Raw genomic sequence first — 18,104 nt, 5'->3', positions numbered from 1 at the left:
TACTGGACCAAGGGCAGGGTGCATGGCAGCTGAGCCTGATGTCCACACATGCGCTTTCCATCAGGGGTCACTGAATAGCAATAAATCAGGAACCCAAGGCAGGATTTTCCACTTGCACACTCCTGGTGCATGGGAATTAATCTCCCATTATGTGCTCCCAGTGTTCCCTATGGAGAATCCCAACCCATATTTGAGCCCTAGAGTTGCATATTTGCACAAAGACAGAACCCAAAAACTTCATAGCAAATGAAGCACAGTTACGGCTCCTTCACACTTGTGAAACACTAACGTTCTGGCATGCCTGATGTTCTTCAAAAGCAGTTGATAATCTAATCTGTCCTTTTCCTCTACTGGATACACCCAGGCCTGGTCATGGAAGGAGAACGTTCTGGAATCAGGGACCTCAGGACGTTACACGGTGGAGACAGTGAGCATGGAGGAAGGCGTGATCTCCACACTGACCATCAGTAACATCGTACGTGCGGACTTCCAGACAATTTACAACTGCACGGCTTGGAACAGCTTTGGCTCGGACACGGAAATTATTCGCTTGAAAGAACAAGGTGGGGAACACGAGAAGACAATTAGCGCCTTCAACCTGCACCTAAATTCACCTGCCTTGTCTACTCCAAACTGTGTACCCTCCTTTCCTCCCTTAATCCTACCCTCCACATGTAATATCTCGCCCACATTTGGGACCACCTGGGATTGAATATCCATGGGGGTTCTCCCAATTGTCAGAAGCTCTGCAGAGAAAGGGCCATTTCTCCGGCGAGTCCAGGATCTTCTGCTGAAGTTATGATGGACAATCTGGAGAATCTCTGTGGACATTAATGGCAATGGTCTCAGCAACTCCAAGCTCACTATCTCCAATTGGGCCAACTGCAATCATTTCTTCATCTCATTCCCTATAGCCATTCCTATGCCTACTTCTTACCCTTTCAACCCCTTTCTGTTCCAAGACCTATCCCCTAACTCGATTACCAATGACCCCCAACTGCTTCTTCTTCAGCCCACAACCTACAGTAACATCAGCTCAATTAATTACCTTGCTTTCATCTTAAATGTCCTGCGTCCCCATCAATTACCAGATGGTCTCCCAACCCTTTGGAACAATAGACACCTCTTCAAGTTAACCAAAGACCAGAGACATATGAAAACATTTGGGCTGCATGTTCTTTACCAGATCTGACATGCCCACCTCACCCGGTACTGTCACTCCCTCAGCCAGATCCATACTGTTGGGAGATCCCTGAGAGCGAGAACAACTCCAGACTCCTTTCACCTCCTCTGACAACCCTTTGCTGCACTCTCTACCCTCATTTCTGACACTAGACGTCAGAAGATCGTGGATTTTTTTGTTTCCAAATTGAAGTCCATCCTTCTGCCTTCAATCCCCAATCTTCCACTCTTTCTAATCCAGCATCCACCTCCATACAACTCTGTAGTTTTGTGACCAGTTCCTCCAGACCCTTTCAGAGTTGGATAGTACAGTAACAGCTATGAAGTCCATCACCTGCTTCACTGATCCACTTTTAACCCAGTTCCTAACCACCCAACGTCCCTTTCTTGGTCAATGCTCATTGACAATGACAATCTCTCTCTTTGTTCAGGTTTATTCTCACTCCATTTACTGCCTCCTTAAAAAGTCCACTCTGGACCCCTCCACCACCCTACCTCGAACTTTATCTTTCTCTCAATGGTCTTGAACACAGGCTTTCTAATCGATTAATCACCCAACCCTGCCCCCCACCCCCAACCATGAGATGCCCTGCTCCAGCAACTTCTGGGCTATTGTCTCACACAATAATGGTTGAAACCCTTGTCCACGTCTTCCTCACCTCGGGCGGCAATTTCTCGAATGCTTTGCTCGCTGGCTGGCTTCCACACAACATGAGCTTCAGTTCATCCAAACCTAACATCAGTGGTAGGGAAATTATTGGAAAAAGTTCTGAGGGACAGAATTAGTCTCCACTTGGAGAGGCAAGGATTAATCAGGGATAGTCAGCATGGCTTTGTCAAGGGAAGATCATGTCTGACTAATTTGATTGAATTTTTCGAGGGGGTGACTAGGTGTGTGGATGAGGGTACACATGCAGTGCATGTGGTATACATGGATTTCAGTAAGGCTTTCGATAAAGTCCCGCATAGGAGACTGGTCAAGAAGGTAAGAGCCCATGGGATCCAGGGTGCCTTGGCACATTGGATCCAAAACTGGCTTAGTGGCAGAAGGCAGAGGGTGATGGTCGAAGGTTGTTTTTGTGACTGGAAGCCTGTGTCCAGTGGGGTACCGCAGGGATCGGTGCTGGGTCCCTTGCTGTTTGTGATCTACATTAATGATTTGGATGTGAATGTAAAAGGTATGATCAGTAAGTTCGCAGATGACACGAAAATTGGTGGGGCGGTAAATAGCGAGGAGGGTAGCCTCAGTCTGCAGGACGATATAGATGGGTTGGTCAGATGGGCGGAACAGTGGCAACTGGAATTTAACCCTGAAAAGTGTGAGGTGATGCATTTTGGAGGGACTAACAAGGCAAGGGAATACACAATGAATGGTAAGACCCTAGGAAAGACAGAGGATCAGAGGGACCTTGGTGTGCATGTACATAGATCCCTGAAGGCAGCAGAACAGGTGGATAAGGTGGTTAAAAAGGCATATGGGATACTTGCCTTCATTAGCCGAGGCATAGAATATAAGAGCAGGGAGGTTATGATGGAGCTGTACAAAACGCTGGTTAGGCCACAGCTGGAATACTGTGTGCAGTTCTGGTCGCCACACTATAGGAAGGATGTGATTGCTTTGGAGAGGGTGCAGAGGAGATTCACCAGGATGTTACCTGGGCTGGAGCGCTTCAGCTATGAAGAAAGACTGGACAGACTGGGGTTGTTTTCCTTGGAGCAGAGAAGGCTGAGGGGGGACCTGATTGAGGTGTACAAAATTATGAGGGGCATAGATAGGGTAGATAGAAAGGAACTTCTTCCCTTAGTAGAGGGGTCAATAACAAGGGGGCATAGATTCAAGGTAAGGGGCAGGAGGTTTAGAGGGGATTTGAGGAAGAACTTTTTCACCCAGAGGGTGGTTGGAATCTGGAACTCACTGCCTGAAAGGGTGGAAGAGGCAGGAACCCTCACAACATTCAAGAAACATTTGGATGAGCACTTGAAATGCCATAGCATACAAGGCTACGGACTAAATGCTGGAAAATGGGATTAGATTAGACAGGGCCTGATGGCCGGTGCGGACGCGATGGGCCGAAGGGCCTCTTTCTGTGCTGTATAACTCTATGACTCTATGACCTCTGTGCCCACACAAAACCCCCACACCCATCACCCCGTCCTCAACCCACTCCAGCTGGCACGCTGCACCTCAGCGTATAATTTCAAGGTCTTGCTCCTCATAGTCAGATACCTTGTCCCACTCTATTTAGGTAATTCACCCCAGCTGTACCTCTCCCCCTCAGTCTACACTCTCTGTTCCTCTAACTTTGGATTACTTCTAGTTACCCTCTCCATTGGCAGCCAACCTTTGAGGCCATTCAACCCCTGGAGGCCCCATGAATCTCTCGTCCAAAACCAAAACCTTACTACCTGTCTTCCTGCCTTCAAAGTATTCTCTTTTACTGTGCCTCCAGCCGCCCAATCACCTCCGATTCCTTTATGCTGCCTCTCCCCCCACCTCCTCCCATGTAATAGAAACATAGAAACATGGACGATAGGAGCAGGAGTAGGCCATTCTGCCCCTTGAGCCTGTTCCGCCATTGAATGAGATCATGGATGATCATCCAAACTCAGTACCCTGTCCCTGCTTTCTCCCCATATCCCTTGATCCCTTTAGCCTTAAGAAATATATCTAACTCCTTCTTGAATATATTTAATAAGTTGGCCTCAACTGCCTTCTGTGGTAGAGAATTCCACAGGTTCACCACTCTCTGGGTGAAGAAATTCCTCCTCATCTCGGTCTTACCCCTTATCCTTAGACTGTGACCCTTGGTTCTGAACTCTCCCGCCATCGGGAACATCCTTCCTGCATCTAGTCTGTCTAGTCCTGTTAGAATTTTATAAGTTTCAGTGAGATCCCCTCTCATTCTTCTAAACTCTAGCGAATATAAGCCTAATCGACCCAATCTCTCCTCATACGTCATTCCTGCCATCCCAGGTATCAGTTTGGTGAATCTTCGCTGCACTCCCTCCATGGCAAGAACATCCTTCCTCAGATAAGGCGACCAAAACTGCGCACAATACTCAAGGTGTGGTCTCACCAAGGCCCTGTACAACTGCAGCAAGACATCCTTGCTCCTGTACTCGAATCTTCTCACTATGAAGGCCAACATACCATTTGCCTTCTTAACCGCCTGATGCACCTGTATGCTTACCTTCAGCGACTAGTGCACAAGGACACCCAGGTCTCGTTGCACTTCCCCTTTTCCCAATCTATTGCCGTTCAGATAATAATCTGCCTTCCTGTTTTTGCCACCAAAGTGGATAACCTCGCATTTATCCACATTATACTGCATCTGCCATGCATCTGCCCAATCACCCAACCTGTCCAAATCATACTGGAGTTTCTCTGCATCCTCCTCACAGCACACACGCCCACCCAGCTTTGTGTCGTCTGCAAACTTCGAGATATTACATCTAGTTCCCTCGTCTAGATCATTAATATATATTGTGAATAGCTGGCGTCCTAGCACCGAACCCTGCGGTAACCCACTAGTCACTGCCCGCCACTCGGAAAAAGACCCGTTTATTCCAACTCTTTGCTTCCTGTCTGCCAACCAGTTCTCTATCCAAGTCAGTACCTTACCCCAATCCCATGTGCTTTAAGTTTGCACACCAATCTCTTATGCGGGACCTTATTAAAAGCCTTCTGAAAGTCCAAATACACCACATCCACTGGTTCTCCCTCATCTATTCTACCAGTTACATCCTCAAAAAATTCCAGTAGATTAGTCAAGCATGATTTACCTTTTGTAAATCCATGTTGACTTTGTCCGATCCTGTCACTGTTTTCCAAGTGCTCTGCTATTACATCTTTTATAATGGACTCTAGCATTTTCCCCATTACCGATGTCAGGCTTACCGGTCTATAATTCCCCATTTTCTCTCTACCACCTTTTTTAAATAGTGGGCTAACATTAGCTACCCTCCAATCCATGGGAACTGTGCCAGAGTCTATAGAATTTTGGAAGATGACCAGCAATGCATCTACTATTTCTAGGGCCACTTCCTTAAGTACCCTAGGATGTAGATTATCAGGCCCTGGGGATTTATCGGCCTTCAATCCCGTCAATTTCCCTAACACCATTTCCCTACAAATACTGATTTCATTCAATTCCTCCCTCTCATTAGACCCTATGTTCCCCAACATCTCTGGAAGGTTATTTGTGTCCTCCTTTGTGAAGACAGAACCAAAGTATGTATTTAATTGGTCAGCCATTTCTTTGTTCCGCATTATAATTTCCTCTGATTCTAACTGCAAGGGACCTACGCTTGACTTCACCAATCTTTTTCTCTTCACATATCTATAGAAGCTTTTACAGTCAGTTTTTATGTTCCCTGCAAGCTTACTCTCATATTCTATTTTCCCCCTCTTAATTAATCCCTTTGTCCTCCTTTGCTGAATCCTAAACTGCTCCCAATTCGCAGGTTTGCTGCTTTTTCTGGCCACTTTATATGTCCTCTCCTTGGATCGTATGCTATCCCTAATTTCCCTTGTTAGCCACGGTTGAGTCACCTTTTTTGTTTTATTTTTATGCCAACCAGGGATGTTGTAATATGCTGTGAACCGTCCTTTGATCGGGGCCAGTATTTAAATGGAAATTCACTTGTTGTCACCTTCATTCACAGCCAGTTCTGCTTCAGTGAATAAGCAGTAAATGAATATATTTGTGAACAGAAATTGAAAATCCCAAAGCTTTCCGTCCCTGAACCATTGTGCGCAATCCTGTCAGCTGGTTTACTTTAGCTGTAATCGTTTTATGCCCAGATAATAAATATTTGTTTGACTTATAGCTCGCTTACCTCTCGGTTGTGTCTCATTTATCCTTTATGGTGTTGTATCAGAGCTTTGCAGATGCCAGGCTCCACTTGCTGAGTAACTCAAGCTGTAGACTGGGTGGAAGGTTAGACACCGGCCTTTCCCCTCATGGACCTGATTTCTAATGCGTTTTAGACAAATGAGATGATGGTCTCACTGAGCCAGTACCGGCCTAAGAGTGCCAAGCTGTCCTTAAATTGGCAGCCTCATGCAGAGATGGTTGGTTTGGGAATGCGAGTGCAGTAGGGGTGCTCCTCTGAGCTCGAGTCCGCAGCTGGCTTCTGTCGATGCGGACCAGGTTGCGTGAATTGGGAACTTGTCCCACTTTCCCAGCACTGATGCCCTCTAAACATGATGAGCCCCACTCTTGGTCCAGTGGAGAATGTGCCACCTGGCTTGGCACTGAGCTACAAAGGCCGAGCAGATCGCAGCTTGGATATCTGGCCAGCTTGGTCATCTCTGCCTTGGACACTGCGTGTGGCCGTGGCATCTCTGGGCTAAGGAGCAGAAAAATCAGGCAGGGGGCCCAACCCTGATTGGCATCCAGTGACTCCAGCTAGAAAGTGGATGTCAGGTGATGACAGGATCAGATTCAGCTGCCAATGCACCCCACTGTTGAATAGGCTGTGGATGCTCACTGTCTAGGGTCACTCATGGAGAATTTATTCTGCAAGATTTCTACAACTCTTTATTGATGCCTCTTTACCGTAATCTGCCCTCTTAGCTTCTTTGATCTCCTTCTCGTTATATGCTTTGCCCCATCTCTGTTCCTTCGGTTTCTAGAAGCCTGCCATTAAGAGCTGATTTTAGGAATGTTGAGGTTAGGTGGGAAGCATTTTCCCTCCAGGAGTGAAGTCCCGGACACTCACCCTGTGATTTCCGATCCGTTTGGAAAATGTCTGGAAGCGGGTACATGATATTCTGGTGTAAGTTTTAGGGGGGCAAGGCTCCTGACTGGTGCCGACGGCCTAGATATTTAGGAGTGTCCATTTTTGGGCATTCGGTGGGGGGTGGGGAGGGCAAGTACCCTGCACCAGAGTGGTGTGATCCGAGGCTCCCCAGACATTGGGCCTCAGAGCTCATTGTCATAGAGCTGGCGTGAAGCAACGGACCGCCAGCGAAGGCCAGAGGAAGCGTGAAGGATGCCCACCACCTGCTTCAAGCGTAGGCAAAGGACGCGTCTTGTTTATCCTCACCCAATATGGCACTCACGACCAGAGTGTGCACACGCTTCCTGCCCGCCATCTTGGGGCCTTAGTAGGCCACGTAAAGCCTGAAAAACGGGATCTACGCGGCCCTATTTCTAGGCCCACATTCGTAAGGTCAGCCCCTCAGTGGAATGCACTCAGCTGTGAGGCCCGAAACCTGCACTGACTGAACTTTCACAACTGGGCAGGGCATCGATGCTTTGCTAGGCGTTAGTCGCCCCTCACTCTGCTGGCTCTGATGTGGCCTGTGCTTGTTTCCCACAGAGGCGCTCTCACTGGCTGTCGTCATCGGCGTGGCAGTTGGTGCTGGAGTGGCGTTCGTTGTTGTCTTGGCAACCATCACGGTCATCTGCTGCTCGCGCTCCCAGAGAAGTAAGTGTCTAAGTGGAATGGGAGCTTCGTATGTAAAAGAGGTAAAGCAAATCCAACCCCACAGAATAAATGTGTGGGCAAAACTGTGGCAAGATGGAGTTCAGTTTGGGCCTAAGCAAGATAAATTGTCGTATTTTCTATACAGTGCGAAACTAAGAACTGTAGAGGAGTCCAAGTACATAAAGCTAGTGCACAGGTACAACAATCAATCAAAAAGGCTAATGGAATGTTGGTCTTTCTCTCAAGCGGGCTGGAATACAATGGGGAGGAGGTTGTGCTTCAGTTTTACAGCGCCTCGGTCAGACCCCCACTGGAGTGATTGCGTTCAGTTTTGGACACCACACCTCAGGGAGGATATACTGGCCCTGGAGCGGGTGCAGCGCAGATTCACCAGAATGATACCGGGACTTAGAGGGTTAAATTACGAGGACACGTTGCATAAACTTGGCTTCTATTCCCTTGAGTGCAGGAGATTGAGGGGCGTTCTGATCGAGTTATTTAAAATGCTAAAAGGTTTCGATAGGGTGGATTCAGAGAAACGATTTCCTCTGGTGGGGGAACCAAGAAAGAGCGGACATCATCAAAATTAGAGCTGGGCCGTTCAGGAGGGAAATCAGGAAGCACGTTTTCCACACAAGTGGTAGTAGAAATCTGGAATTCTCTCCCCCAAAAGGCTGTGAATGCTGGTGGTCAATTGCAAATGCAGTTGAGGTGCAGATCAGCAATGATCTAATAGATTGGCAGAGCAGGCTCGGGGGGTGAACGGCCGACTCCTGTTCCTTATGTTCCTACGTCTCCTCCGACTCACCCATTCCCCCTCTCCCGGCCTCACCCTCCTGGCTGCACTCACCCACCCTTCCAGCTACTCACAGTCTCATAGTTCCGTCCTCTTCTTTTTCCCAGCTGCACCTCGCATCTCAGACACACCCACCCTCCCAACTACACCTACCATTCAACCGGCCCCCTCACCTACAACTAGTGTGAGACCAGTAGAAAGAGGCAGAAAGTAAGTTGTACAAAGGCGGGTGCGTACTCTCGAACCATGTATTTAACTGCTGGGGAGTGTCTGTTTGTGGAGCACTAAAGAGGATGGGTTTGGATTTGGCTGACGCCATCACAATTGAACAGCTTGCTGACACTGAACTGTCCAGGTTCACACTCGAATGGGTGACTTGGGTGAGATAACAGCGGGCTGCTGGTACCCATTCAGCCCGAACCCCAGTAAAGGCCGGCGCCTTCAGGAGACAAGCAGAAAAACTGGAAACTAAAGATTTTTCAGGTGATTAATTGGACTCCCGCTAACTTTAATATTCCAGGGTGCTTCATTACAGCTCGAAAAAAACACTCATGGTGGATAGTGAAAATCCCATCTGGTATACGCATTGACAATTGTCAGGTGAAGAGTATACTTCCATCCTTCACAAAGACTAACTGTCTGAGAGAGATTAAACCATTGAGACGACATCACTTTCCTTTCATCAACAGAAAACAAAGTTCAGGTAATGACTACCCAAACCCCACCTCTTCCTAAATACCACGTGACTGTAGAGTAGCTTCCTTCTCATCACCTGTCAATGAGACCAGATGCTGTCTCCCCTTGATTCTTCCCCTACCAAGAATCTGTACTAGGTAGACAACCCCCCCATCTACCCCACTCCACCCCACCTCACAGCCTCAACCACAAAATGTTCAGTAGAAGCTTCAAGGCTGCCAAGCAGGAGTTGTTTTTGAATTGACATTTTCAATGCTCAGAAGTCCTGTTTGCACCGCAGATTTGCCACAGTGTTCCTCTGAATGTTCCTCTATTTTTCCTCCTATGCTCTGAATTGACCATCATGCATGTCCCTCCTCCCTCTGTTGAAATCAAGAGTCATCGTACCATCTCCGACTCGAACTCATTCTTTTTCAGGAGCTCAAAACTGTGCGACTCCCTCCCCCTCTCAGTGGTTCCTCGCCCCTACAGTCTACAGGTTTTTAAAACCAGGGCTTGGCATCACTGGTGCCCCAGGGATCTGAATTTGGACCACAACAGTTGCTAATTGACATTAGTGACTTGGACTCAAGAATCTAATGCAACTTGGTCAAATTTGCTGATGATACCAAACTAATATAGGCAGTGGGAATTGGAAAAGACAGATCAGAAATTACAGGACGAATTGCACAACATAAGCAAGTGGTAGAAAAATGGCAGATGAAATTTATTACAGACAAGTGTAATATACTGCACATAGGAAGGAAAGATGGGCAACGCACATACTCCATGAATGGTGGTGAAATAACTAAGAATCAAGTCAAGAAAGACCTAGGAGTCAGAGTAAACTTGAAGCTCAACATGTCCAGCTGATGCAGAACAGCGAACAAAGCCCAGAAATTCGGGTCGGGGGCGTCCCGCGGGTGCAAGCCTCCGACCTGCACTTACCTACCGCGCCGGCCCTTGAGCTATAGAGCCCCGTGGAATTCCGATCCGGGGCCTCCTCCAACTGCCGGCGCGCAGTGCTTGCGTATCCCAGGGGCGCAGTTAGTTCGATGCGTCCCCTGGGATTACGTGGGCCATGGAGAGCCAATGGTAGCAGGGAATGCTTCATTCATAAGTTTGACAGGAAGAGCTGTCAAACCTATAAATACTATAAGCCCCAAAACATCACTAAAACTTCAAATATTTTTTTTTATATATCACATTTTTAAAATAACTGTAAATTACATGAAATAACTATTTTAAACAATAATTTAAATTTTTGAAAAAATTAATTACATTTTCTAATGGGGCTAAAAATAAACTTACCTTGCTTTAAAGTATTTAAAAATAATAAACCTGTGGAAAAAATGTTTTCATTTTAATTAATTCACCACTTAACTTGTTAAAAGCTGGCCTTGTGCCTGCTTTTTAAAAGTGTAACTCCTGGAGACTTACCCTCCCGGAGAAACCTGGAAAAAAAACGTAAGTTCGATGCGCACGCGCTGCCTCTCCGGCGCACGCGTTCCACCTGTCAACCCCTTCCTTTAAGGGAACGGAAGTTCTGGTTTCCCGCGCATGCGCAGTGCATGCATGAAACCGGCACTTTCGTTGGGCCTGCGCGTGAGTACCCCGTGCGTACTCACGTGTGGGGACCCAGATTTCTGGGCCAATTAAAGCTAATATAACGTTACCTATTGAACCAAAATAGTGGAATACAAGTCAGGGCAAATCATGATCAAACTGCATGGTGCTCTCGCTAAATCACGCCTTCAGCACGGTGTCCAGTTCAAGGCATCAAGACACAAGGCAGACATTCAGGTTTTGGGTGCAGTTCAGAAGAAGAACCACAAGATTAATCCCAAGTCTTAGATATCACAGGTTATGAGGAAAGGGGAAGAAACTTGGGCATTTCAGCCTTGAAAGGAAATGTCAGAGGTGATTCTATAGCATTGTACAAGATGATAAACAGTAGGCTCCGAGTGTAAAACAAGGGTTCACAGGTTTATACTAGTTAAAGGTAAATTTAGGACTGATATCAGGAACTACTTCTTCACAAAAGGAGGGATGAATGTATGGAACGAACTCCCAGATAGAGTAATGGAGGCAAAAATCCTGGAATTATTTAAGATCCAGTTAGATGTGTAATGGGGGCGGTGGAGGGGGGAGGGGAAATGGGACTTCAGGACCACTCTGGGCAGATGAGCTGATGGGTCGAATGACCTCTCTGATCGTAATTATCTTGCAATCCTGTGGCCCGGCTGAGCTTGCACCTGGAACTGTGAATATTATTTAAATGAGCTTAGACCAGAGAATTGAATGGTATTAGCACTTGAGCTGCAGGTGGGACTTGCATCAGTTCTGAGCAGCTTAGAACTGAATTTAGACCCACAGATGAGAATTAGACCCATTGACTGAGAAAACGGCCCTAAGTACTTAAAGAAAACCTTCCCATTCTCACTACAAACATTTCCTTATGGATAGTTAGTTAGGCTCATGTGGACCTGTTGGGTTGAATGGTTTGTTTCTGTGCTGTAAATAGCATGTAATTTCTCCATCCTATTTTTGGATACATAAAATAGACTAATATTCTATGCCCCCAATTTAATCTATCCTGCCCAGCGGGAATGGGGTGGATTAGAGTCAGATGCCCGCTTTACATCGCGCCTAATTTAAATGGAGCCTAAAAATGGGGCAGGGTGTAAAACGGGCATCCAACCTAAACCTTATCCTGCTCCTGCCAAGCTGGTTAGGTTAAAAATCGGGGCTTAACTATTATTAATTAAAACCTCTCTAACTTATCTACAAATTTCATCCTCAATTTTCTTCCAACTGTGTGCAGTCTTTAATATTCTCCCATTTATAACACCAGTTCCTTGCTGTTCCTCAGCTCAATCCCAAGCGATTTTGTTTGAATCACTTCTCTGTTCAAATCCTCATGCTCTAGTGCCATGATAATGCGGCTGATTCCACACCCCTTCCCACCTAACGCAAGTCAGGCAATGCGCTGTTGGATTGTGTCTGACTGGAACACACCTGTCGTCACCTGTTATTCCAGGTTCAGATGATTTGCATTTTGTGGGCAGGTGCCTAATGCCTGGGATGGGGGCAGACACCCAATATGAGGAGGGAATTCCAATTCCGGCCTCTTGTGCATCCCCAATTTTCTTCACTCAACCATTGGCGGCCGTGCCTTCAGCTGCCTCGACCCTAAGCTCTGGAATTCCCTCCCTAAACCTCTCTCTCCTCCTTTAAGTCGCTCCTTAAAACCGACCTCTTTGACCAAGTTTCTGATCTGTGATCACATGTCCTAATATCGCCTTATGTGGCTCGTTGGCAAAATTTGTCTGATAACGCCGTGGAACATCTTATTACATTAAAGTCACTATATCTGAGTCAGAAGGTCATGAGTTCATGTCCCACTTCAGAGACTTGAGCACAAAAATTCCAGGCTGACACTCCAGTGCAGTGCTGAGGGAATGCTGCACTGTCGGAGGTGCCGTCTTTCGGATGAGACGTTAAACCGAGGCCCCGTCTGCTCTCTCAGGTGGACGTTAAAGATCCCATGGCACTATTTCGAAGAGGAGCAGGGGAGTTATCCCCGGTGTCCTGGACAATATTTTTCCCCCATAACAACAGAAAATGCTGGAAAAACTCAGCAGGCCAGGCAACATCCGTGGAGAGAGAAATACAGTCAACGTTTCGGGTCGAAACCCTTCTACAGAACTGAGAAAAAAAGGCAGGAAATGAAAAGATTAAAAGGCAGTTTGGGGGCTGGGAAATGGGGGAGGGGATGAAAGAAGAGACATTAGGAGATAGTCAAGGTGAGACGAGATAGTAATAGGACAGGTAAAGAAACAGACAATCACAGAAACCCCACAATGCAGATAGAGGCCATTTCGGCCCATCGAGCCTGCACCGATACATATCCCACCCGATCCCCGTAACCCCTACACCAACACATATCCCACCCTATCCCCGTAACCCCATGTATTTAATCCCCCTAACACTAAGGGTCAATTTATCATGGCCAATCAACCTAACCTGCACATCTTTGGACTGTGGGAGGAAACCGGAGCACCCGGAGAAAACCCACGCAAACACAGGCAGAATATGCAAACTCCACACAGACAGTCACCCGAGGCCAGATTTGAACCTGGGTCCCTGGCGCTGTGAGGCAACAGTGCTAATCACTATGCCACCGTGCTGCCAATGGCTCTAGCTGAAGTGTGAAATGTGTTGGCAGAGTGAGAGACAGTTAATATTTTTCCCTCAATCAGCATCACTAAAAATCAGATTATCTGGTCATTATCACATTGCTGTTTGTGGGAGCTTGCTGTGCGCCAATTGGCTGCTGCGTTTCCTACATTACAACAGTGACTACACTTCAGAAATACTTCATTGACTGTAAAGTGCTTTGGGACATCCTAAAGTTGTGAAAGGCGCTAAAAGTCTTTCTTTTGCATTTACTTTCTCATATTTTCAAGAGGTACTGAATAGTGGCGTGAAGCGTGTAACTGGCCGATGGACTGTAGTGGTCTTTTCTGGTACTTTACGTCGCTATGTTCTTATGTCACTGGAACCTGGGATAGCCAGAGACAAGGGAGAGGACTGTGTCCTTAGAATATTAGAGACAAGGAAAGAAGATTGAGAATAATGAAAAGCAGAGAAGATTTTAAAAAATACTAACTATCCCTCACAGCAATAATCTGAGGACATGAGCTGGAGAATGATGGAGGTTTAGAAGAAGCAGTGTCTGAAATCTCAGGATTAGGAAACAGATTCAGAACACTAGAGCGATTCTGATTAAAGGAACACATAAAGCAATATAAGCTGCAAAGACAGGGGAACTTGAGCCAAGAGGCTTTAAAGGCAATATTATGAGGAAGCAGGTTGTGTCAATCTTCACTCGAAAACCAGCAGAAAGTAAATGAGAAAGATTAGAGAATCCGGAGCTTGGATTTATAAAGTCAGTGAAGTCATCTTGCAGAAAGAGACGGCAGCGGGGGAAAGGAAAAAAGAACTAGTAATTGGGAACAGAACAGGTTTTAGGTAAAGGTGTTAATACCAGTTGTATATGTGTGAGAGAGAGAGAGAGAGAGAGAGAGAGAGAGAGATAACAAGTGCAAGGTAAAAGACCACTTCTAGCCGCTCTTTATAATTGACCACCAATTACCATGGTGTAGCTTATAAAGGTGTCAGCCGTGGTTCAGTGGAAGCACTTTCATCTGTGAGACAGAAGGTTGTGGGTTCAAGACCCACTCCAGAGACTTGAGCACAAAATCTAGGCTGACACTCCCAGTGCAGTGCTGAGGGAGTGCTGCACTGTTGGAGGTGTTGTCTTTTGGATGAGACGTTAAACTGAGGCCCCGTCTGCCACCTCAAAAGGCACAAAAGATCCCATGGCACTATTTAAAGAAGGGCAGGGGAGTTCTCCCCGGTGTCCTGGGCCAATATTTATCCCTAAACCAACTCCTAAAACAGATATAAAAAGAAAATACTGCAGGTGCTGGAAATCTGAAATAAAAACAGAAAATGTTGGAGATACTCAGCAGGTCACTGTTTACCAAGGCCGCGTACGCCCTCTCAGATGGACGCAAAAGATCCCACGGCACTATTCGAAGAAGAGCAGGGGAGTTCTCCCCGGTGTCGTGACCAATATTTATCCCTCAAACAACATCAAAAACAGATTATCTGGTCATTTATCTCATTACTGTTTGTAGGACCTTGCTGTGCACAACTTGGCTGCCATAACAGTGACTACACTTCAAAGAGTGCTGCATTGGCTGTAAAGCACTTTAAAACCTCCAGAGATTGTGAATCGCACTTTATAAATGCAACTTCTTTGTTCAAACTGGTAGTCAGTTTTATTGAACAGTAAACAGATAAATGAACAGTACAATACAAACACAAAAAGAAAATACTGCAGATGCTGGAAATCTGAAATAAAAGCAGAAAATGCTGGAGACACTCAGCAGGTCAGGCAGCATCTGTGAAGAGAGAAACAGAGTTAAGGTCAGATGAAAGATCATCGACCTGAAACATTAACTCCTGTTTCTCTCTCTTCACAGATGCTGCCTGACCTGCTGAGTGTCTCCAGCATTTTCTGTTTTTAGTACAATACAAACAGCTGATTTACAGTAATTACACACTTCTTTATTCTCTGAATGTCAAAGGTGTTTCTCCTGTGCTAACTCTCATCATTAAAGGAAACCTGATCACTACCTACGTGGCAGCTTGGTGAGTCCCTATCACTGCCAGCTTCAGAATGACTGCTGTCAGAGAATGTCAGTCACCAAAATACAGGAAACTCTTTCTTATCCGGCACCGACGGGACCGGCGTGGTGCCGGTTGATCAAAAAGTCCGGATTACAGAGAGGTATACTTACCAAAGTACTAGAGCCCCGTACACGGCCACAGGTGCAGGAGCCCCGGTTACACGGCACCTGTGCAGGAGTCCCGGTTACACGGCCACAGATCCAGGAGTCCCTGTTGCACGGCCACAGGTGCAGGAACCCCGGTTACACGGCCACAGATCCAGGAACCCCGGTTACACAGCCACTAATATAAAGTAAAGCTTACCTGAACGTACTCCTGAATTTTGCTGGTTAAGAGAGATTTCCGGATAATTTAGGTGTCGGTTAAAAGAGAGTTTCCTGTACCCTCAAAACGCTTTGAAGATCATTTTGGAATAAAGGACATTAAAATGTATCTCTCAAACTCCATTATCTGATCAGCCATTCACAGGATTCAAAACTGTATTTGCTCACAACATACAGATGCCTATCAAACATATAGCTAAACAGGTTCGACAGGACACCTGTCTTTGAATTAAAAAAGATGAATCTGTCCCAAACTACTTAGAACAACCTATGGGGTGGAAACATAGGGGGAAAAATTCAGTTGTTTGCGCCTCCCGTTAGTGTCTTAAGAGGGCGACAATTGGGACGCAAAGCAACTAGAGGCCAGGCGCGGCGATATTTGTGCCGCTCGTGAAATTGACCAGACATTTTGCGGTGGCGCTAAACACTTCCGCCACGATCTCCTGCGCCGGCAAATTGTGACGTCATTCGAGTGCGCAACGCCCCGTTAGTGCCCCGGACCAGATATTGAGTGGCGCCACCTGCCTTACCGCCTGCCGCTAGCAACGACAGGTTGAGGGCAGCGTTATGTCGTCAGAAAGGGACTAGGGGAGCGCTATTTAAAGGCGACCACTTCCTGCCTTTTTTTGTCGGTGACATTATTGCACCACGCATTCTGAGAGAGAGAGAGAGACTTCTGGAGAGATTCAACTCTGTGTGAAGGAGTTTTGAGTATTGAGCAGCACTTTGCAGGTTTATTTTGATTTGCCCTTCCTTGCTTCGCCAGCGCTCTGAGGTAGCGCCTCACTCCTCGGCGTTTGCGCCTTAAGACAGGTGTGAAGTGCCTGATTTAGTGCTCCAAACACCTCCAGGGGCGATAAAAGCCAAGTTTGCTGTCAGAGGCGAAAATTAGCGCCAGGCACTAAACTTTGTGCACGGCCAATAACGGCGCCCCAAATGGGGCGATACCGAATTTTTCCCCCATAGAAACAGAAGATAGGAGCAGGAGTAAGCCATTCGGCCCCTCGAGCCTGTTCCGCCATTTAATGCGATCATGGCTGATCATCCAAACTCAGTACCCTGTCCCTGCCTTCTCCCCATATCCCTTGATCCCTTTAGCCTTAAGAAATATATCTAACTCCTTCTTGAATATATTTAATAAGTTGGCCTCAACTGCCTTCTGTGGTAGAGAATTCCACAGGTTCACCACTCTCTGGGTGAAGAAATTCCTCCTCATCTCTGTCCTAAATGGCTTACCACTTATCCTTAGACTGTGACCCCTGGTTCTGGACTCCCCGACCATTGGGAACATCCTTCCTGCATCTAGTCTGTCTAGTCCTGTTAGAATTTTATAAGTTTCAATAAGATCTCCTCTCATTCTTCTAAACTCCAGCGAATATAAGCCGAATCGACCCAATCTCTCCTCATACGTCATTCCTGCCATCCCAGGTATCAACCTGGTGAATCTTCGCTGCACTCTCTCCATGGCAAGAACATCCTTCCTCAGATAAGGCGACCAAAACTGCACACAATACTCAAGGTGCAGTCTCACCAAGGCCCTGTACAACTGCGGCAAGACAGCCTTGCTCCTGTACTCAAATCCTCTTGCTATGAAGGCCAACATACCAATTGCCTTCTTAACCGCGTGCTGCACCTGCATGCTTACCTTCAGCGACTGGTGCACAAGGACACCCAGGTCTCGTTGCCCTTTTCCCAATTTATTGCCGTTCAGATAATAATCTGTCTTCCTATTTTTGCCACCAAAGTGGATAACCTCGCATGTATCCACATTATACTGCATCTGCCATGCATCTGCCCAATCACCCAAACTGTCCAAATCATACTGGAGTTTCTCTGCATCCTCCTCACAGCACACATGCCCACCGAGCTTTGTGTCGTCTGCAAACTTGGAGATATCACATCTAGTTCCCTTGTCTAGATCATTAATATATATTGTGAATAGCTGGGTCCTAGCACCGATCCCTGCGGTTCCCCACTAGTCACTGCCTGCCACTCGGAAAAAGACCCGTTTATTCATAGAAACATAGAAACATAGAAGATAGGAGCAGGAGCAGGCCATTCGGCCCCTCGAGCCTGCTCCGCTATTCAATGAGATCATGGCTGATCATCCACATTCAGTACCCTGTCCCTGCCTTCTCCCCATATCCCTTGATCCCTTTAGCCTTAAGAAATATATCCAACTCCTTCTTGAATATATTTAATGAACTGGCCTCCACTGCCCTCTGTGGCAGAGAATTCCACAGGTTCACCACTCTCTGGGTGAAGAAATTCCTCCTCATCTCAGTCCTAAATGGCTTACCCCTTATCATTAGACTATGACCCCTGGTTCTGGACTCCCCGGCCATCGGGCACATCCTTCCTACATCTAGTCTGTCCAGGCCTGACAGAATTTTATAGGTTTCGATGAGATCCCCTCTCAATCTTCTAAACTC

General features: G+C 46.7%; 1 protein-coding gene across 1 annotated transcript in view; it reads left to right on the top strand.

The window, feature by feature from the left end:
• kirrel3a (kirre like nephrin family adhesion molecule 3a) overlaps positions 1–18,104 on the top strand; it is a 164,702-nt gene that overhangs the window by 95,693 nt on the left and 50,905 nt on the right. The window contains exons 7-8 of the mRNA XM_085968236.1: positions 365–563; positions 7,510–7,617. Of these exons, the coding sequence (XP_085824362.1) occupies positions 365–563; positions 7,510–7,617 (307 nt within the window). The remainder of the gene's footprint in view (positions 1–364; positions 564–7,509; positions 7,618–18,104) is intronic.

The sequence above is a fragment of the Somniosus microcephalus genome, chromosome 26 (assembly GCF_052327205.1).
Source record: "Somniosus microcephalus isolate GS21.2 chromosome 26, FLI_Smic_1.0, whole genome shotgun sequence".
Taxonomy (NCBI): domain Eukaryota; kingdom Metazoa; phylum Chordata; class Chondrichthyes; order Squaliformes; family Somniosidae; genus Somniosus; species Somniosus microcephalus.
The sequence above is the reverse complement of the archived record's forward strand: the minus strand, read 5'-3'. Positions and strand labels throughout refer to the sequence as shown.